The sequence below is a fragment of the Chiloscyllium punctatum genome, chromosome 15 (assembly GCF_047496795.1).
Source record: "Chiloscyllium punctatum isolate Juve2018m chromosome 15, sChiPun1.3, whole genome shotgun sequence".
Classification (NCBI taxonomy): domain Eukaryota; kingdom Metazoa; phylum Chordata; class Chondrichthyes; order Orectolobiformes; family Hemiscylliidae; genus Chiloscyllium; species Chiloscyllium punctatum.
In genome coordinates this window covers 13,488,647-13,510,595 of record NC_092753.1, presented here as the reverse complement: position 1 = coordinate 13,510,595, position 21,949 = coordinate 13,488,647, and the positions used below count along the sequence as shown (strand labels likewise).

The 21,949-nt window shown below is 48.1% G+C and overlaps 1 protein-coding gene across 12 annotated transcripts in view; it reads right to left on the bottom strand.

The window, feature by feature from the left end:
• phldb2b (pleckstrin homology-like domain, family B, member 2b) overlaps window positions 1-21,949 on the bottom strand; it is a 265,080-nt gene that overhangs the window by 132,484 nt on the left and 110,647 nt on the right. For 8 of the 12 annotated variants that reach the window (XM_072584659.1, XM_072584660.1, XM_072584664.1 and 5 more), the window contains 3 exons: window positions 20,810-20,947; window positions 8,673-8,801; window positions 269-424 (listed from right to left, as the gene is read on the bottom strand). In XM_072584659.1, the coding sequence (XP_072440760.1) occupies window positions 269-424; window positions 8,673-8,801; window positions 20,810-20,947 (423 nt within the window). The remainder of the gene's footprint in view (window positions 1-268; window positions 425-8,672; window positions 8,802-20,809; window positions 20,948-21,949) is intronic. The other 4 variants (XM_072584661.1, XM_072584666.1, XM_072584668.1 and 1 more) reach the window with 2 other exon arrangements.

The following is a 21,949-nucleotide window of genomic DNA, read 5'->3' as shown; positions in this document are numbered from 1 at the left end:
ACGTGCAAATATGTGCACTCACTCCTTCAGTTGATTTCTCAGATCAAGGTGAAGTGTTGACAGATTTGCTAATCATGGACTTGTTAGCAATAAGGCAATGAGGCACCTCCCCCTGGGATTAACTGGACAACTATTTAAAGAGTTACTACAGGCAGAGTGACCAAATGGCCTCTGCTGAGCTAAATAACTCTGCAATGTCAAGACTAACTTTAGGTGTTGTTATTAATCTTTCTGTACAAAACGCAACTTTTCCAACTGAAATGCCTACCTCCCGCATTGCGATGCTCTGTTGGTACTCAGCCACTTCCCCCAGGAGCTGCTTGGACAGATTCTCCTTCTCTTCTTCCAGCCGGCTCTCCTGTTCCAGCTGCTGGAACTCTAAATCGTCATATCGTTTCACCTCCGAATCCAACTGCTCACCGTCCTGGAGAGAGACAAATCCATCAAATACTTAGAACGTAACAGTGATCAATCCACGACCATTAGGATCACTCCTCCACTGTCAGTAATGTTCTATGTGTACCTTGCCTTTGAAAGAGTCCACCTTGAAGGACTCCATGTGCTGGGTCTATACGATATGGCGGTTCTGTCTGACAATCTGCCGCGTGTCTGCAAAATCAGTTCATTGGATGCACAGGAGCAAGAGTAGGCCATTCAGTCCCTCGAGGCTGTTCCACCATTCTAGATCATGACTGATCATCCACCTCAACATTATTTCCCCACGCTATCCCCTTCTCCCTTGATGTTAATGTCCGTGTTCAGCTTTCACAGCCCTCTGAGGTAGAGAATTCCAAAGATTTGACACCCTCTAAGTGAAGAGGCCCCTCCTCCTTTCAGTCCTAATGGCTTGCCTTTTATTTTGAGACCATACCCCTTGATTCGAGAGCCCACAATCAGGGGAAACATCCTTCCTGCATCTACTCTGTCTATTCCTTCAGGTATTTGGCAAACTTCAATTAAATTGCCTCTCATTCTTCTAAATCCTAGTGAATACATGCCCAATCTCCTCAGCCTCTCCTCAGAGGACAGTCCCACCATCCCAGTAATCAGTCGGGCCAATCTCTGCTGTATTCTCTCTTTACTGCCCCCCAAGTATATCCTCCCTAAAGCAAGGGAACAAGTATTGAAAATAACAATTCAGGGGTGGACTCACCAACTTGCACCACCTGCATACCAACTTTCACTGACTAATGAACAAGAACTCTTAGATCTCTTTGCACACCTAAACTTTCCAACCTCTTACCATTTAAGAAATACTCCTACTATCATGGATAACCTCGCATTATCCACATTATATCCCATCTACCATGCTCCTGCCCTGTCACTCAGCCTGTCTACATCCCTTTGAAGACTCTACATTATCCTCATGGCTCACATTCCCACGTTTTGTGTCAAATTCACAAATTTGGAAATATTACAATAGTACCCCACATCCAAATCACTGATATAGATTAGATTAGATGCCCTATAGGGTGGAAACAGGCCCTTCAGCCCAACAAGTCCACACCGACGGTCCAAAGAGTAACCCACCCAGACCAACTTCCCTCTGACTAATGCACCTAACATTATGGGCAATTTAGTTTGGCAAATCCACCTGACCTGACTGTGGGAGGAAACTGGAGGAAACCCACACAGACACGGGGAGAATGTGCAAATTCCTCACAGACAGTCGCCTGAGCTGGAATTGAACCCGGGTCCCTGCGCTGTGAGGCTGCAGTGCTAACCATTGAGTCACCGTGCCACCCTATATAGGTGGTGAATGACTGGGGCCCAAGTGCTGCTCCTTGTGACAACCCACTGGTCACAGCTTGCCAACCTGAGAATGACCCATTTATTCCTGCTTTCTGCCTAGTTACCAATCCTCAATTCATATATTATCCCTAATTTATGTGCCTTTAATTTTGTTTACTATTCTCGAACATGGGACTGGAATATCATAGCAATTACAGAAACATGACTCGGGGTGGGCAGGACTGGCAACTTAAATGTTCCAGGATACAAATGCTACAGGAAGAATAGAAACGGAGGCAAGAGAGGAGGGGGAGTGTCATTTTTGATAAGGGATAGCATTACAGCTGTGCTGAGGGAGGATATTCCCGGAAATACATCCCGGGAAGTTATTTGGGTGGAACTGAGAAATAAGAAAGGGATGATCACCTTATTGGGATTGTATTATAGACCTCCCAATAGTCAGAGGGAAATTGAGAAACAAACTTGTAAGGAGATCTCAGTTGTCTGTAAGAATAATAGGGTAGTTATGGTCGGGGATTTTAACTTTCCAAACATAGACTGGGACTGCCATAGTGTTAAAGGTTTAGATGGAGAGGAATTTCTTAAGTGTGTACAAGACAAGTTTCTGATTCAGTATGTGGATGTGCAAAACTTGACCTACTCTTGGGAAATAGGCAGGGCAGGTGACTGAGGTGTCAGTGGGGGAGCACTTTGGGGCCAGCGACCATAATTCTATTCGTTTTAAAATAGTGATGGAAAAGGATAGACCAGATCTAAAAGTTGAAGTTCTAAATTGGAGAAAGGCCAATTTTGACAGTATAAGAACTTTCAAAAGGTAAAAACAAGGATTGCAGATGCTGGAGATCAGAGTTTAGATTAGAGTGGTCCTGGAAAAGCACAGCAGGTCAGGCAGCATCCGAGGAGCAGGAGAGTCGACGTTTCGGGCAAAAGCTCTTCGTCAGAAATAGAGGCAGGGAGCCTGCAGAGTGGAGAAATAAATGAGAGGGGGGAGGGGAGAAGGTAGCATAGAATGCAATAGGTGAGTGGGGGTGGGGATGGAGGTGATAGGTCAGAGAGGAGGGTGGAGTGGACAAGTGGGAAGGGAGATAGGCTTGTAGGACAGGTCATGGGGCAGTGCTGAGCTGGAAGGTTGGAATTGGGCTGAGGTGGGGAAAGGGGAAATGAGGAAACTGTTGAAGTCCACATTGATGCCCTGGGGTTGAAGTGTTCCGAGGCGGAAGATGAGGTGTTCTTCCTCCAGGCATCTGGTAGTGCGTGAAGGAGGCCCAGGACCTCCATGTCCTCGGCAGAGTGGGAGGGGGAGTTGAAATGTTGGGCCACAGGGCAGTGTGGTTGATTGGTGTGGGTGTCCCGGAGATGTTCCCTAAAACTCTCTGCTAGGAGGCGCCCAGTCTCCCCAATGTAGAGGAGACCACATCGGGAGCAACGGATACAATAAATGATATTAGTGGATGTGCAGGTAAAACTTTGATGGATGTGGAAGGCTCCTTTAGGGCCTTGGATAGAGGTGAGGGAGGAGGTGTGGGCGCAGGTTTTACAGTTCCTGCGGTGGCAGGGGAAAGTGCCAGGATGGGAGGGTGGGTCATAGGGTGGTGTGGACCTGACCAGGTAGTCACGGAGGGAACGGTCTTTGCAGAAGGCAGAAAGGGGTGGGGAGGGAAATATATCCCTGGTGGTGGGGTCTTTTTGGAGGTGGCGGAAATGTCGGCTGATGATTTAGTTTATGCGAAGGTTGGTAGGGTGGAAGGTGAGCACCAGGGGCGTTCTGTCCTTGTTACGGCTTTAAAAGAACTTTTAAAAGCTGACTGAGGGCAGGTGCTCGCAGGTAAAGGGAACGGCTGGAAAATGGGAAGCCTTCGGAAATGAGATAACGAGAGTCCAGAGAAAGTATATTCCTGTCAGGGTGAAAGGGAAGGCTGGTAGGTATCGGGAATGCTGGATGACTAAAGAAATTGAGGGTTTGGTTAAGAAAAAGAAGGAAGCATATATAAGGTATAGACAGAATAGATCGAGTGAATCCTTAGAAGAGTATAAAGGCAGTAGGAATATACTTAAGAGGGAAATCAGGAGGGCAAAAAGGGGACATGAGATAGCTGTGGCAAATAGAGTTAAGGAGAATCCAAAGAGTTTTTACAAATCTACTAAGGACAAAAGGGTAACTCGGAACAGAATAGGGCCCCTCAAAGATCAGCAAGGCGGCCTTTGTATGTGTTTCAGTACTTTCCCTAGTACTGTCAATCGGCTGTCAGGTCTATAGTTGCCTATTTTCTCTCTCCCTCCTATCTTAAACAGTAGTGTTACACGGGCAATTTTAACCTTGAAAAATGATCCATCTCTATTATCTACAGCCATCTCTTTCATCACACCAGGGTGAAGGTCTTTGCACTCTGGGACTTTGTCAACTTTCAGTCTCATTATACTACTTATTTATGAATACTAAATTATTTTAGTTGTGCACTCTCCTTAGACCTTTGGATCTCAATTACTACAGGGAGACGTCGTTTGTTTTTCTCACACAGGACAGTTTTGCAGCACATTTTTGGCTTCTCTGCCATTTCTCTCTTTTTTTAAATTTACTCACGGGATGCGGGCATCACTGGCTGGGCCAGCAGTTATTGTCTATCCCAAGTTGCCCTTGAGAAGATGGTGGTGAACTGCCTTCTTAATCTGCTGCAGTCCATTTGCCGTAGGTGGGCCCACAATGCCCTAAGGGAGGGAATTCCAGGATTATGATCCCATGAACAGTGAAGGAGCAGCAATGTACTTCCAAGTCAGGGTGGTGAGTAGCTTGGAGTGACGGTGCTTCCATGCATCAGCTGCCCTCTTCCTTCTCAAAGGAATTGGTTGCAGGTTGGAAGGAGGTTTGGTGAATTTCTGCAGGGCAGCTTGTAGATGGTACACACTGCTGCTACTGAGTGCCATTGATGGAGGCAGTGTGTGCTTGAGGATTTGACGCCAACCTGTGTCCTGCAAGCTTGTTGAGTGTTGTTGGAACTGCACTCATGTAGCTAAGTGGGGAGTCTTCCTTCCTTGTGCCTTGTGGACAGGTTTTGGGGAGTCGGGTGATAAGTTACTCGCCGCAGTATTCCTAAACTTTGACCTGCCGTTACAGCCACTGTGATAATGTGGCAAGTCCAGTTGAGTTGATAGTGGGAGATTCAGTGCTGACAACACCACTGAAAATCAAGAGACAATGGTCAGATTGTCTCTTATTGGAGATAGTCATTGCCTGGCATTTGTGTGGTGTAAAAGTTATAAGCTCTATTAAAAACTATCCTGTTGCTGCTGGTAATCTTTTATTTTTAGTTACTTGTAGAAGGTTTTACAACCCATATTCTAAGTTTCTTACTATTTTAAATTGATATTCTATTCTCTCTTACTCTATCAGTTTCCTACTTTCTCCTTTGTGGTATTCTAAAGTTCGCCTGCACTTTACAAGCAACTGTATAAGCTTCTCCTTTGATGTAATATTATCTTCAACTTCCCTCAATAGCCAGGGCACACTCAGTTTTCTTGTTGGGTATTCTTGTCGTGAAGGGATGTAAGTATTTTTTTTTGGAAAATCACATATTAGTTCCTTAAAGAACCACTCTTGCCTTAGTGTCTTTTTCCAGTAAGCTTCCTCTCAAATCTTCACAATTTAAGACCCATTTAAAATTGAACTACATCTGGTCTTTGGAGTGTAGAAGAATGAGAGGCAACTGATTGAAACATGCAAGATTGCTTAGGGATTTGACAGGGTTTTCTTTTATATTTGTTCATGGAATGTGGGCATTTATTGCTTATTCCTAGATGCCCAGTGGCTGTTAAGAGTCAAACACATTGCTGTGGATCTGGAGTTGCATATAGGGCAGACCAGGTAAAGGGTGTGGAGATTGTTGTCCTTTTGGGAGAGGTTAGGACCATGGGGCATAGTCTCAGGATAAAGGGGTCGCCCACTTACGACAGAGACAGGGAGGAATTTCTTCTTTCAGGGGTATCGAGCCTGAGGAATTCTTTCCCTCAGAGGGCTGTAGAGGCTGGGCTAATCAGTGTACTCAAGGCTGAGATAGGCAAATGTTTAATCAACAAGGGTTTCGGAAAAGAGCAGTAAAGTGGAGTTGAGAATAATCAGATCAGCCATGATCTCATTGCTCAGTGCAGCTGACTTGGTAAGCTGGATGGCCTACTTGTGCTCCTACATCTTACATTCTGTGTTATTAGTGAGAATTTATCTCACTCAGGCAGAAACCTACAGAATCCACAGACCACTTTCAGAGCAGGGCTCACTGTAATTTTTCAGACGCGGTGCCAAACAAAATTGTTGCCTCAGGCGACTCTCTGTGTGGAGTTTGCACGTTCTCCCCGTGTCTGCGTGGGTTTCCTCCGGGTGCTCCGGTTTCCTCCCACACTCCAAAGATGTGCAGGTCAGGTGAATTGGCCAGGCTAAATTGCCCGTAGTGTTAGGTAAGGGGTAGATGTAGGGGTATGGGTGGGTTGCGCTTCGGCGGGGCGGTGTGGACTTGTTGGGCCGAAGGGCCTGTTTCCACACTGTAAAGTAATCTAATCTAACGTAATCTAATCTAATCGATCACATCCAATCCCATGGGAGCTTTCCGGAAAGATATGCAAAACAAACTACAGGTTTGTAATGTTGAAAAACTACCAGAGGATGGTTTTAAGTATGAAGTAATCTTCACAGGCCAAAGCCTAGAGGTACAAAATTGAAACCTGACGGTTGATTATTAGAACACCCAAAAACACACGAAGGAGACGTAACATTCCGCATGCACCAAGGATATGCTTTTAATTGAGTTTGTGAGGTATGTGGTAGTAAAGGCCATTGACATTGACACTGCACTAAAGCAAAGGCTAGTGCAGCTATTAAGAGCTGTTCACTGGCCCCCAACAGACTGAGCACAAGGAGTACCTTCCTGCAGCAATAAAGGGTCTCTGGTGTCATACCAGAGATGCACACATGAAGTGTTTAACAAACAAGAGTCTGATGATGTACACGATGAGACAAGGAATAGTGTCCATGTTTCACACTGGTAATCACACATCAGTATCATCCTCCTGTCCAAAGAGTTTGCAAAACAATCAAATGATCTGTTATCAGAAAACTGGCAAGAACTCTTTATTGATCGTACTGCCACAGGGCAAGTAGCAAACTAATACCACTGAGGAGTCTAATAAATAGGTACCCAGAGACATGGAAAGCCTTGGGGAAACCTTATCGTGATCGTGATTCAATGGATACAATGGTTCACCAGTTCCATGTGCAGGTTCTACAGTACAGTCAATCTGCCAGGGCATCACAGATGTTTCATAGTTTGGACACTTCTGGACCAACAACTACAAGTTTACAGACATGTCACGACCCTGCACCAGTCACAATCGATAGAATCAGTCCTACATCAGAAACACAACAGAAGCAGCTGTGGACTATTCAAGAAACACTGGCAGAGCTGAATATGAAAGGATGGAACTTTCTTCTGAATTAATGGAGCGAAAAGCACAACTCACAAGATGAACGAAGAGCTGAAAAAGACAGAAGGAGGGAAAGAACTTCTTCTGCTTCCCATTGTTTGGACGTGGACTATGACTTTTGGTTTGTTCACAGTTTCCTCTCAAACTGGTCTGCAGCCTCTGAAGGTTGGTATCCTGGCACTACTGCAGCAACACAATCCTGCAGTACTTAGGTCTATAATTTCAGAAAGACCGGAAATCTATCTCTTTTGCTCTTGGATTCCCTGCAAGAACTGCCTTTCTACCCTTATTGAGCGGAATTAGTAAGTGCAAAGAGGCAGGAGAGGAGAGGGAGAAAGCAAGGAAAATGTAGGCAAATGAAGAGGAACGAAAATGAGGGAAGTAATGCAGTCAACAATATGCACAAACTAAGATCCCACAGTCAGCAATGGAATAATGCTCAGATACTCTAGACTTTTCTGTGGCGCTAATTTAGGGGTAATTGGCCATGGCAACAGAAAAACCCCTCTACTCTTCACTGCTAAGGTGCTGACAGACATTTTATACAGAAGACACCTTCTCTCCAGGTACAGTACAGTCTGCTCACTCTATTCTCCTCTGGGTAAAGCTCCTCAACTGGTCCAGTATTTGGAGAAACGATTTTAGCACTGGTCAGCCGTCAGAGGGATGCTTCCATGGAAGGGGGGGGGGGGTTTCATCTCAGAGCAAGTCTAGCAGGGTGAGGCCAAATGACTGCAGAGGCAACGAGCTGGACATTAAAGCAGGAGAAAGTGAGGACTGCAGATGCTGGAGACCAGAGCTGAAAAGTGTGGTGCTGGAAAAGCGCAGCATCCGAGGAGCAGGAAACGTTGATTCTCCTGCTCCTCAGACATTAAAGCAGCCCTTGTTAGAAGCTACTGAATGGCATAGGACAATCTGGAGGGGAAAGGGGCACACAGCATGTGAACAGGGTATAGTCTCACTTCATCTCACATCACAAGTCTGGGGAAAGCCCTCATGTCCAAGTTGCTGGCAGAGACTGAGGCCATCAAGTCAAAGAGAACAATCAAAGCAGCATCAGGCATGACTAGATACTTGGGGCCATGACATTAAAATAAACATGCAGACTTCAATGTTTTGTATTTTGGTGTAAGCATCACTTTTGGCTTGCAGAATTAATGAGGGGACAAAGCAGCATGTAAAATTATTTACAGGAAGCGTTTTGAGGGATTTATGAAAGAAATGACAGAGAGCAGGATGCAGATGTAATGCCACACCAACATGCTAGGGTTCACACATCAATTCTATACACCCCATGTTAACTGGGGAAAAAAAAATCAACACTCCTCAGCAAGTTTCACAGAACATGCTATGAATTGGGAGCAGCTTTCAAAGTACTGGATGTTACATTTGGATTCTTTCACTGGAATGTAAGCAAGTGTAACGCACAAACTCAGGAACCACCTACTGACCCTTTCCAACTGTTCCTGTAAGCATTCTCTCCTGGACTCTGGGCAGTTATCAAGCTCTTTCTTCAACTCAGAGTAAACCTCTCGCAGCCTCTCTACTCTCTCTCTCTCAGTTTTCAAATGTGTTTTCTCCTGAAAAGCAGAGCACAGAAATGACAAGAAGGAATGGTGACGTAAAAGGAATCGGTGCCCACCGCGGGTACATCGCCGACTTCCTTGCACTCACTGGGCAGTGCTGGGTTCAGCTGCTCTGTAACCAGGCTCAAGGTGGGCAGGTTACTAACAAAACTCTGTGTGGAGTTTGCACATCCTCCCTGTGTCTGTGTGGGTTTCCTCCGGGTGCTCCGGTTTCCTCCCACAGTCCAAAAATGTGCAGGTTAGGTGAATTGGCCATGCTAAATCGCTCATAGTGTTAGGTGAAGGGGTAAATGTAGGGGAATGGGTCTGGGTGGGTTGCGCTTCGGCGGGTCGGTGTGGACTTGTTGGGCCGAAGGGCCTGTTTCCACACTGTAAGTGATCTGAAAAGGGCATGTTTTATAGGAAAAGGAGGCCATTCAGCCCCTCGAGCTTGTTACACCTATCGATTAAACCATGGCTGATCTCTGGCTCCATTCATTCAGATATACATTTCTTCCACATCTTTTCACAACCTCATCTAGATTTTTTTTTTAAAAAGTCAATCTGAGTTATGAAATTTTCATGCAATTTTGTTTTTGATTGGTTTATTTATTGTCATGTGTAGTTTGTTACAAAACACGGTGAAGTGTTATAAAGCATCGCCGCTCTTCTTATTAAAAAACAGAAAAATAAAACCAAACATGGAATATAAATTCGGAAAAATAAAGAAATAAAGTTGACAGTCCTTCTTGTGAGGAGTTCAGCCATGGGTCTGAAGTGGCCAACCATGAGTCCCCTTGTCATAATCCACAACAAGAGCTGCTACTGCCCAGTATCATCGCAACTCCATTTTTATTCAACTGATGGCCAAGAGTTTCAGATTTCCGCTGTCTAACATCACTCCTACTTTTCCTGGATTCCAAACTTAAGTTTCCTTTGTTCTGGACTCCCACATCCAGGAACATCTTTCTTTCCCTCTCTCCTAGTGATTGCTTTAATTTTCTCAATCACTTCAGTTACATCAGCCCTTAATCGTCCGAAAACATATTCCCAATTTAGTTTCCTCTGGAGCAACATGATCCACCTTCCAACCACGATAAACCTGCTAAAATAACCAGCAAACACCACGATAAACCTGCTAAAATAACCAGCAAACACCACGATAAACAGGCTAAAATAACCAGCAAACACCGCGATAAACCGGCTAAAATAACCAGCAAACACCACGATAAACTGGCTAAAATAACCAGCAAACACCACGATAAACCTGCAAAAATAACCAGCAAACACTACGATAAACTGGCTAAAATAACCAGCAAACACCACGATAAACCGGCTAAATTAACCAGCAAACACTACGATAAACTGGCTAAAATAACCAGCAAACACCACGATAAACCTGCTAAAATAACCAGCAAACACTACGATAAACTGGCTAAAATAACCAGCAAACACCACGATAAACCTGCTAAAATAACCAGCAAACACTACGATAAACCGGCTAAAATAACCAGCAAACACTACGATAAACCTGCTAAAATAACCAGCAAACACCACGATAAACCTGCTAAAATAACCAGCAAACACCACGATAAACCTGCTAAAATAACCAGCAAACACTACGATAAACTGGCTAAAATACCCAGCAAACACCACGATAAACCTGCTAAAATAACCAGCAAACAATATGATAAACTGGCTAAAATAACCAGCAAACACCATAATAAACCTGCTAAAATAACCAGCAAACACTACGATAAACCTGCTAAAATACCCAGCAAACACCACGATAAACTGGCTAAAATAACCAGCAAACACTACGATAAACCTGCTAAAATAACCAGCAAACACTACGATAAACTGGCTAAAATACCCAGCAAACACCACGATAAACCTGCTGAAATAACCAGCAAACAATATGATAAACTGGCTAAAATAACCAGCAAACACCATAATAAACCTGCTAAAATACCCAGCAAACACCACGATAAACTGGCTAAAATAACCAGCAAACACTACGATAAACCTGCTAAAATACCCAGCAAACACCACGATAAACCTGCTAAAATAACCAGCAAACAATATGATAAACCGGCTAAAATAACCAGCAAACACCAGACAGCATGCACAATACAAGTGCCAGACAATAGCTATCTCCAAAAGAACATAATCTAACCATTTCCCTTTGAATTCCAAGGCAATACCATCACTGAATCCCTCACTATCAATGGCCTGGGATTCTCACTGACCAAAAACTCAAGTGGACTCAAAATGTACAGAATGACAACAAGAATAGGTGAGGGGCTAGGAATCCTGCAATGAATAACTCACCTCCTGACTTCCAAAAGCCTGTCCATCATCTAGAAGAGACATGAAAGGAGAGTGTGATAGAATGCATCCCATTTAGCAGGATGGGTGATTTCCAACAACACTCAAGAACCTTGACAACATGCAGGGCAAAGCAGCCCATTTGAGTAGCACCAAATCCCCAAACACGGACTCCCTCCACCACTGCTGGCCAGGAACATTGGTGTGTAGCATCCACAAGACACACTGCAGAAATTCACCAAACCTCCTTAGATAGCACCTCACTAAACCGTCCATCCAGAAGGACAAGGGCAAGAGATAAATAGGAACAACTCGACCTGCAAGTTCTCCTTAAGGGTCACTGGGTCAAAATCCGGGAATTCTCTCCCTAATGACATTGTGGGTCAATCTACAGTACATAGAGACCGTAATGGTTCAAAATGTCAGCTCAACACCACCTTCTCACGAGCAAGTAGAAATGGGGAGGAAATGCAGCAAGAAACGCCTTGTTCCCAGAACTACTTTAAAAAGAAAACAAATCAAGCAGAGGGTAAATACAGCATATTAGTCCATCATTGCAGGAAAGCATGATGGGAGAGTAATGAGGGAGCTTTAATACAAAACAGAAATTGCTGGAAAAACTCAACAAGTCTGGCAGTAACTGTAGGGAGAAAGCAGAGTGAACGTTTCGAGTCCGGTGACCTTTCTTCAGACAGGGAGGTAAGGTTTGTCCTCTCCAGTTCAATGATAATGAACAGATGAATAAATCACCCAGTGTCCATGGAGCCTGTCATGATTTGAACAGCTGTGGCTTTAACAGGAACACATGACAATTACATAGTGCCATCAACAAAAACAAGATTGAGAGAGGCCACTCGAGACTGCACCGCCAGGATGAATGACAGCATCGTTGGCAAAGTGATCGGGGGGCAGGAGGAGGGAGGATGGAAAAGAGGTCAGAGTGAAACAAAAAGGGAGACTTCGGACAGGGAGACAGTTCATGGTTTGGTGACTGGAGCAGATTACTGTGGAGGGGACTGTGGGGTGGGTGTAGAATACTGTGGTGTGGACTGTGGGGTGGGTGTAGGTAACTATGGTGGGGACTGTGGGGTGGGTGTAGATTACTGTGGTGGGGACTGTGGGGGGGGTGTAGGAAACTGTGATGGGGACTGTGGGGTGGGTGTAGATTACTGTGATGGGGTCTGTGGGGTGGGTGTAGAATACTGTGGTGGGGACTGTGGGGTGGGTGTAGATTACTGTGATGGGGACTGTGGGGTGAGTGTAGATTACTGTGGTGGGGACTGTGGGGTGGGTGCAGATTACTGTGGTGGGGACTGTGGGGTGGGTGCAGATTACTGTGGTGGGGACTGTGGGGTGGGTGTAGATTACTGTGATGGGGACTGTGGGGTGGGTGCAGATTACTGTGATGGGGACTGTGGGGTGCGTGTAGATTACTGTTCGGGGGACAGTGGGGTGGGTGTAGATTACTGTGATGGGAACTGTGGGGTGGGTGCAGATTACTGTGATGGGGACTGTGGGGTGGGTGTAGATTACTGTGATGGGGACTGTGGGGTGGGTGTAGATTACTGTGGTGGGGACTGTGGGGTGGGTGCAGATTACTGTGATGGGGACTGTGGGGTGGGAGCAGATTACTGTGGTGGGGACTGTGGGGTGGGTGCAGATTACTGTGGTGGGGACTGTGGGGTGGGTGTAGATTACTGTGATGGGGACTGTGGGGTGGGTGTAGATTACTGTGATTGGGAATGTGGGGTGGGAGCAGATTACTGTGGTGGGGACTGTGGGGTGGGTGTCGATTACTGTGGTGGGGACTGTGCGGTGGGTGTAGATTACTGTGATGGGGAGTGTGGGGTGGGTGTAGATTACTGTGGTGGGGAATGTGGGGTGGGTGTAGATTACTGTGGTGAGGACTGTGGGGTGGGTGCAGATTACTGTGGTGGGGACTGTGGGGTGGGTGTAGATTACTGTGGTGGGGACTGTGGGGTGAGTGTAGATTACTGTGCTGGGGACTGTGGGGTGGGAGCAGATTACTGTGATGGGGACTGTGGGGTGGGTGTAGATTACTGTGATGGGGACTGTGGGGTGGGTGTAGATTACTGTGATGGGGACTGTAGGGTGGGAGCAGATTACTGTGGTGGGGACTGTGGGGTGGGTGTAGATTACTGTGATGGGGACTGTGGGGTGGGTGTAGATTACTGTGATGGGGACTGTGGGGTGAGTGTAGATTACTGTGGTGGGGACTGTGGGGTGGGTGCAGATTACTGTGGTGGGGACTGTGGGGTGGGTGTAGATTACTGTGATGGGGACTGTGGGGTGGGTGTAGATTACTGTGATGGGGACTGTAGGGTGGGAGCAGATTACTGTGGTGGGGACTGTGGGGTGGGTGCAGATTACTGTGATGGGGACTGTGGGGTAGGTGTAGATTACTGTGATGGGGTCTGTGGGGTGGGTGCAGATTACTGTGATGGGGTCTGTGGAGTGGGTGTAGATTACTGTGGTGGGGACTGTGGGGTGGGTGTCGATTACTGTGGTGGGGACTGTGGGGTGGGTGTAGATTACTGTGATGGGTACTGTGGGGTGGGTGTAGAGTACTGTGATGGGGACTGTGGGGTGGGTGTAGATTACTGTGGTGGGGACTGTGGGCTGGGTGTAGATTACTGTGGTGGGGACTGTGTGGTGGGTGTAGATTACTGTGGTGGGGTCTGTGGGGTGGGTGTAGATTACTGTGATGGGGACTGTGGGGTGGGTGCAGATTACTGTGATGGGGTCTGTGGAGTGGGTGTAGATTACTGTGGTGGGGACTGTGGGGTGAGTGTAGATTACTGTGGTGGGGACTGTGGGGTGGGTGTAGATTACTGTGATGGGGACTGTGGGGTGGGTGTAGATTACTGTGGTGGGGACTGTGGGGTGGGTGTAGATTACTGTGGTGGGGACTGTGGGGTGAGTGTAGATTACTGTGGTGGGGACTGTGGGGTGGGTGTAGATTACTGTGATGGGGACTGTGGGTTGATGTAGATTACTGTGATGGGGACTGTGGAGTGGGAGCAGATTACTGTGATGGGGTCTGTGGGGTGGGTGCAGATTACTGTGATGGGGACTGTGGGGTGGGTGCAGATTACTGTGGTGGGGACTGTGGGTTGGGTGCAGATTACTGTGATGGGGACTGTGGGTTGATGTAGATTACTGTGATGGGGACTGTGGAGTGGGAGCAGATTACTGTGATGGGGACTGTGGGTTGGGTGCAGATTACTGTGATAGGGTCTGTGGGGTGGGTGCAGATTACTGTGATGGGGACAGTGGGGTAGGTGTAGATTACTGTGATGGGGTCTGTGGGGTGGGTGCAGATTACTGTGATGGGGTCTGTGGAGTGGGTGTAGATTACTGTGGTGGGGACTGTGGGGTGGGTGTCGATTACTGTGGTGGGGACTGTGGGGTGGGTGTCGATTACTGTGATGGGTACTGTGGGGTGGGTGTAGAGTACTGTGATGGGGACTGTGGGGTGGGTGTAGATTACTGTGGTGGGGACTGTGGGCTGGGTGTAGATTACTGTGGTGGGGACTGTGTGGTGGGTGTAGATTACTGTGATGGGGACTGTGGGGTGGGTGTAGATTACTGTGATGGGGACGGTGGGGTGGGTGCAGATTACTGTGGTGGGGACTGTGGGCTGGGTGTCGATTACTGTGGTGGGGACTGTGGGGTGGGTGTAGATTACTGTGGTGGGGACTGTGGGCTGGGTGTCGATTACTGTGGTGGGGACTGTGGGGTGGGTGTAGATTACTGTGATGGGGACTGTGGGGTGGGTGTAGATTACTGTGATGGGGACTGTGGGGTGGGTGTAGATTACTGTGGTGGGGACTGTGGGGTGAGTGTAGATTACTGTGCTGGGGACTGTGGGGTGGGAGCAGATTACTGTGATGGGGACTGTGGGGTGGGTGTAGATTACTGTGATGGGGACTGCGGGGTGGGTGTAGATTACTGTGATGGGGACTGTGGGGTGGGAGCAGATTACTGTGGTGGGGACTGTGGGGTGGGTGTAGATTACTGTGGAGGGGACTGTGGGGTGGGTGTAGATTACTGTGATGGGGACTGTGGGGTGGGTGTAGATTACTGTGGTGGGGTCTGTGGGGTGGGTGTAGATTACTGTGATGGGGACTGTGGGGTGGGTGCAGATTACTGTGATGGGGACTGTGGGGTGGGTGTAGATTACTGTGGTGTGGACTGTGGGGTGAGTGTAGATTACTGTGCTGTGGACTGTGGGGTGGGAGCAGATTACTGTGATGGGGACTGTGGGGTGGGTGTAGATTACTGTGATGGGGACTGTGGGGTGGGTGTAGATTACTGTGATCGGGACTGTGGGGTGGGAGCAGATTACTGTGGTGGGGACTGTGGGGTGGGTGTAGATTACTGTGATGGGGACTGTGGGGTGGGTGTAGATTACTGTGATGGGGACTGAGGGGTGAGTGTAGATTACTGTGATGGGGTCTGTGGGGTGGGTGTAGATTACTGTAATGAGGACTGTGGGGTGGGAGCAGATTACTGTGGTGGGGTCTGTGGGGTGGGTGTAGATTACTGTGATGGGGACTGTGGGGTGGGAGCAGATTACTGTGGTGGGGTCTGTGGGGTGGGTGTAGATTACTGTGATGGGGACTGTGGGGTGGGTGCAGATTACTGTGGTGGGGACTGTGGGGTGGGAGTAGATTACTGTGGTGTGGACTGTGGGGTGGGTGTAGATTACTGTGATGGGGACTGTGGGGTGGGTGTAGATTACTGTGATGGGGACTGTGGGGTGGGTGTAGATTACTGTGGTGGGGACTGTGGGGTGAGTGTAGATTACTGTGGTGGGGACTGTGGGGTGGGTGCAGATTACTGTGATGAGGACTGTCGGTTGGGTGCAGATTACTGTGATGGGGACTGTGGGTTGGGTGCAGATTACTGTGGTGGGGACTGTGGGTTGGGTGCAGATTACTGTGCTGGGGACTGTGGGGTGGGTGTAGATTACTGTGGTGGGGTCTGTGGGGTGGGTATAGATTACTGTGGTGGGGACTGTGGGGTGGGAGTAGATTACTGTGGTGGGGACTGTGGGGTGGGTGCAGATTACTGTGGTGGGGACTGTGGGTTGGGTGCAGATTACTGTGATGGGGACTGTGGGTTGGGTGCAGATTACCGTGATGGGGTCTGTGGGGTGGGTGCAGATTTCTGTGATGGGGACTGTGGGGTAGGTGTAAATTACTGTGATGGGGTCTGTGGGGTGGGTTCAGATTACTGTGATGGGGTCTGTGGAGTGGGTGTAGATTACTGTGGTGGGGAATGTGGGCTGGGTGTCGATTACTGTGATGGGGACTGTGGGGTGGGTGCAGATTACTGTGATAGGGACTGTGGGGTGGGTGTAGATTACTGTGATGGGGTTTGTGGGGTGGGTGTAGATTACTGTGATGGGGACTGTGGGGTGGGTGCAGATTACTGTGATGGGGACTGTGGGGTGCGTGTCGATTACTGTGGTGGGGACTGTGGGGTGGGTGTAGATTACTGTGGTGGGGACTGTGGGGTGGGTGTAGATTACTGTGATGGGGTCTGTGGGGTGGGTGTAGATTACTGTGGTGGGGTCTGTGGGGTGGGTGTAGATTACTGTGATGGGGACTGTGGGGTGGGTGTAGATTACTGTGGTGGGGTCTGTGGGGTGGGTGTAGATTACTGTGATGGGGACTGTGGGGTGGGAGCAGATTACTGTGATGGGGACTGTGGGGTGGGAGCAGATTACTGTGGTGGGGACTGAGGGGTAGGTGTAGACCTCTGTGGAGGGGACTGTGGGGTGGGTGTAGATTACTGTGATGGGGAGTGTGGGGTGGGTGTAGATTACTGTGATGGGGACTGTGGGGTGGGAGCAGATTACTGTGGTGGGGACTGAGGGGTAGGTGTAGACTACTGTGGAGGGGACTGTAGGGTGGGTGTAGATTACTGTGGTGGGGTCTGTGGGGTGGGTGTAGATTACTGTGGTGGGGTCTGTGGGATGGGTATAGATTACTGTGATGGGGACTGTGGGGTGGGAGCAGATTACTGTGGTGGGGACTGTGGGGTGGGTGTAGATTACTGTGATGGGGACTGTGGGGTGGGTGTAGATTACTGTGATGGGACTGTGGGGTGGGAGCAGATTACTGTGGTGGGGACTGTGGGGTGGGTGTCGATTACTGTGGTGGGGACTGTGGGGTGGGTGCAGATTACTGTAGTGGGGACTGTGGGGTGGGTGTAGATTACTGTGGTGTGGACTGTGGGGTGGGAGCAGATTACTGTGATGGGGACTGTGGGGTGGGAGCAGATTACTGTGATGGGGACTGTGGGGTGGGAGCAGATTACTGTGATGGGGACTGTGGGGTGGGTATAGATTACTGTGGTGGGGACTGTGGGGTGGGTGCAGATTACTGTGGTGGGGACTGTGGGGTGAGTGCAGATTACTCTGGTGGGGACTTTGGGGATGGGGACTGTGGGGTGGGAGCAGATTACTGTGGTGGGGACTTTGGGGTGGGTGCAGATTACTGTGGTGGGGACTGTGGGTTGGGTGCAGATTACTGTGATGGGGTCTGTGGGGTGGGTGCAGATTACTGTGTTGGGGACTGTGGGGTGGGTGCAGATTACTGTGATGGGGACTGTGGGGTAGGTGTAGATTACTGTGATGGGGTCTGTGGGGTGGGTGCAGATTACTGTGATGGGGTCTGTGGAGTGGGTGTAGATTACTGTGGTGGGGACTGTGGGGTGGGTGTCGATTACTGTGGTGGGGACTGTGGGGTGGGAGCAGATTACTGTGATGGGGACTGTGGGGTGAGTGTAGATTACTGTGATGGGGACTGTGGGGTGGGTGTAGATTACTGTGGTGGGGACTGTGGGGTGGGTGTAGAGTACTGTGATGGGGACTGTGGGGTGGGTGTAGAGTACTGTGATGGGGACTGTGGGGTGGGTGTAGATTACTGTGGTGGGGACTGTGGGGTGGGTGTAGAGTACTGTGATGGGGACTGTGGGGTGGGTGTAGATTACTGTGGTGGGGACTGTGGGGTGGGTGTAGATTACTGTGATGGGGACTGTGGAGTGGGTGTAGATTACTGTGATGGGGACTGTGGGGTAGGTGCAGATTACTGTGATGGGGTCTGTGGAGTGGGTGTAGATTACTGTGATGGGGACTGTGGGGTGGGTGTAGATTACTGTGATGGGGACTGTGAGGTGGGTGTAGATTACTGTGATGGGGACTGTGGGGTGGGAGCAGATTACTGTGATGGGGACTGTGGGGTGAGTGTAGATTACTGTGATGGGGTCTGTGGAGTGGGTGTAGATTACTGTGATGGGGACTGTGGGGTGGGTGCAGATTACTGTGATGGGGTCTGTGGGGTGGGTGCAGATTACTGTGATGGGGACTGTGGGGTGGGTGCAGATTACTGTGATGGGGACTGTGGGGTGGGTGTAGATTACTGTGGTGGGGACTGTGGGGTGGGTGTAGAGTACTGTGGTGGGGACTGTGGGGTGGGTGTAGATTACTGTGATGGGGACTGTGGGGTGGGTGTAGATTACTGTGGTGGGGACTGTGGGGTGTGTCGAAGTTGCCAGCCTAATCCCTTACAATAGGCAGGTGTCCACAGTAGCACTGACGCAGCCACTTGCCAAAGAAGCCCAACACTCTCTCTGTGGGTACTTACTGTTCAGTCCCAGCACTGAGTACAGTCCACCAACATGAGTACAACACAATCTCTTCACTGTCATTCAAGCCTCTCAAGTACTGGGCAATGCAGACAAACAGACCTTCACACATCAAGCACAGTGGTTAAAACTGAGCACTCTTTGGATGCATTCACAAGTAGTGTTGTGGTCGGGAACGGAGGGGCAAGGTTAAGGCTTTTGTCAAAGATGACTTTCAAGAAACATACAAACACACAACTGCACACTAAAATTGCACACTGTTTCAACGACTGGGTTCCAAACCTATACTTTAGGATGCCCTGTGCCATTTTACTCCTGTCGCCGATCCTTCACGGAGTAATATGAGAATACACAGAAACAAGGAGTTACTTACGCAAAGAATTTGCATCTGTACAGCCCTTTCCACAGTCTTCGGGTGGTCTAAGACACTCCATAGCCAATCACGCACTTTCAAAATGTCACAATGTCAGAGCCATGGGAGCTTATTTGTGTACTGGAAACTCCCACAGGCAGCAACCAGACAACCACAAGTTAATCTTTTTGTGATGATGATGGAAGAACAAATAATGGCCAAGACATTAGGGCCCAACTGCCTGGCTCATCCTTAAACAGCACCAGAGGGATCCCTCACCTCTGCGTCACATCTCATAACTTCTGACTGTGTAGCACTCTCCTAGTAATTCGCAGACGGGTCAGCCTCGATACTGTGTTTCTTGCTCTGGAGTGGGATTTGAGCCCGCCAATGTCTGTGCCCTGTAAAAATCTGTCCTCAGAAAACATCCTTCGTGGATTAACCTCTAAGCAGCTGTCATCCATCGTTGCGCAGTTTCATGGCCAGATTCTCAAAGACACCACTATCACGTGGAACTTAACCGCAGTGGTTGTGAACAGAAAGCTTTCATTGCGTTAGCAGATGGAATTAAGAAGTCTGTGATCGGCCCTGATGAATGGCTATGGAATTCCCGACAGAGAATCGGGTAGTGACCGTGATCTAAGGTAATTAAATTCAGGTTCAAAAGCTGCAAACCACAGGATTCCTGATTGGATTGATCGTGCTGAAGCTCTCATCAACCGTCACGGCAAAAGGTGAAAGAAAGCAGCCAGACAGTCAGGGTGGGAATAAGATGGAGCTCCCAGTTTCTCTGAGACTACTTGTAATGGCTTGTGTCTCTTCTGGATCCAATTCTTGAGTTTTATTTGTCCCAATACTGTCTCATTTTCAATTCTGCCATCATCCCTGTCAGGAATTAAAATCTCGCCTACCTTTTACCCCATCACAGACATTTACCATGTGCGCTTTTCCAGGCACACCCTTCCTAGCAACCCTTTATACATGACTGCAATACGTTAAGACCATTCACCTCTGACACAGGAACATTAGGAATAGGCCATTCATCCCCTCAAATCTGTCTTCTAGATCATGGCTGATCATCTACTCAATGCCGTATCACTTGATATTATTCAATCTTTTGCTCTCTAACGTGAACACACTCAATAATTGAGCCTCCACAGTCCTCTGGAGTAGAGAATTTCAAAGACTCAAGAGAAAAATTTCTTCATCTCAAGTCACTTATTCTCAGACAGTATCCCTTGGTCCTAGAACCCACTCCCCACCGGCGGAAACATCTATCTGAGGAAAGGTCACAGACTTGAAACACACAACTCTGTTCCTCTCTCAATGGGTGACATGTTTCCACTGTTAACTGTTTTGATTTTATAAGAATTAGCATGGTTACCATCTCTAATTTCCTGATGTGAACCTCTAAGGATATTCATTCTTCCATTTATTCCTTCCCTGGCTACAGCTGTATTTTTTGGATAATCGACTGTAAATTGCAGAGCACTATGAGCTGGCTGACCCAAAATACAGGTCAAGCAACAAAATATCCTTCCTCTGCAGGACCCCTTGCTAAGAGTTAACTGGGTTTAAGAACAGCAAATCATCTCCAGATCTAAAGCTGCTCACTTACAGCAGGAAGTGCACAACAATCAGTTTAACACTCTCCAATGGTTCATACCTTCACCTTTTCAGATGTGACACTGGTCTCCAGGTCAGTTATCTTCTTCTGTAACTGCTCCAAAACATCTTTCTCATACTGGACATGTGAAATCTCAGAGTTCCTCTCCCCTTCTAACAAGGCACGCTCCATCTCCACCTGTAAACATAACAAAAAACAATGTCCATTTTCCTTTTATTCAACAGAAGGCCGTATCATTGGGTGAAAAGAAATTCTGTTTGCATCTTCCATTGCACCCTGTCATTAGAAAGTAATCTGCATACAGAGAAGGAAAAAAAATCCCTAAGAAATCACAGTGGTTAGCACTGCTGCCTCACACCGCTAGAGACCTGGGTTCAATTCCCGCCTCAGGCAACTGTCTGTGTGGAGTTTGCACGTTCTCCCCGTGTCTGCGTGGGTTTCCTCCGGGTGCTCCGGTTTCCTCCCACAGTCCAAAGATGTGCAGGTCAGGTGAATTGGCCATGCTAAATTGCCCGTCGTGTTAGGTAAATGTAGGGGAATGGGTCTGGGTGGGTTGCTCTTTGGAGGGTCGGTGTGGACTTGTTGGGTCGAAGTGTCTGCTTCCACACTGTAAGTAATCTAAAAAAAAATGTTATTCTTTATAGGAGGTAGTGGTGTAGTGGGGATGTCACTGGGCTAATAATCCAGAGGCCCAGGTTAGATGCACTGCAGAAGCTGGTATCTGTTCTGGGCTCTCCACTTTAAGAAGGACCCACTGGTCTCCGGGCCCATGCAGGGTGGATTCGCCAGAATCTGGACGCCAACATTCAGTTACGAGAAGAGTTTACACAGACCAGGGCTATTTTCCCTGGAATTTGGAAGAGTAAAGGGTGGTCTGACCAACATACACCTCAAGATTTGCAGACATTCATGAAGGCAGCTCAACACCACCTTCTTCAGTGCAATAAGCAAAGGCCACACCCCATGAATGAATAAAGTCCTAATGAGTATAGTTGGGTATGGCAAAACTGCGAGGGGTTGGGGTTTAGTGGTAGAGAGCAGCATTGAGAAAGGGACTTTCCAGTTAATCTTCCAACATCTCACAAAGAGTCATAGAGTCATAACCTCCTGAGAGAGCTGGCAAGAAGCAGAGAGCCTCTGAAGGGAACGGTGCAAAAGCTGAAAAGTCAGCCTTGACAC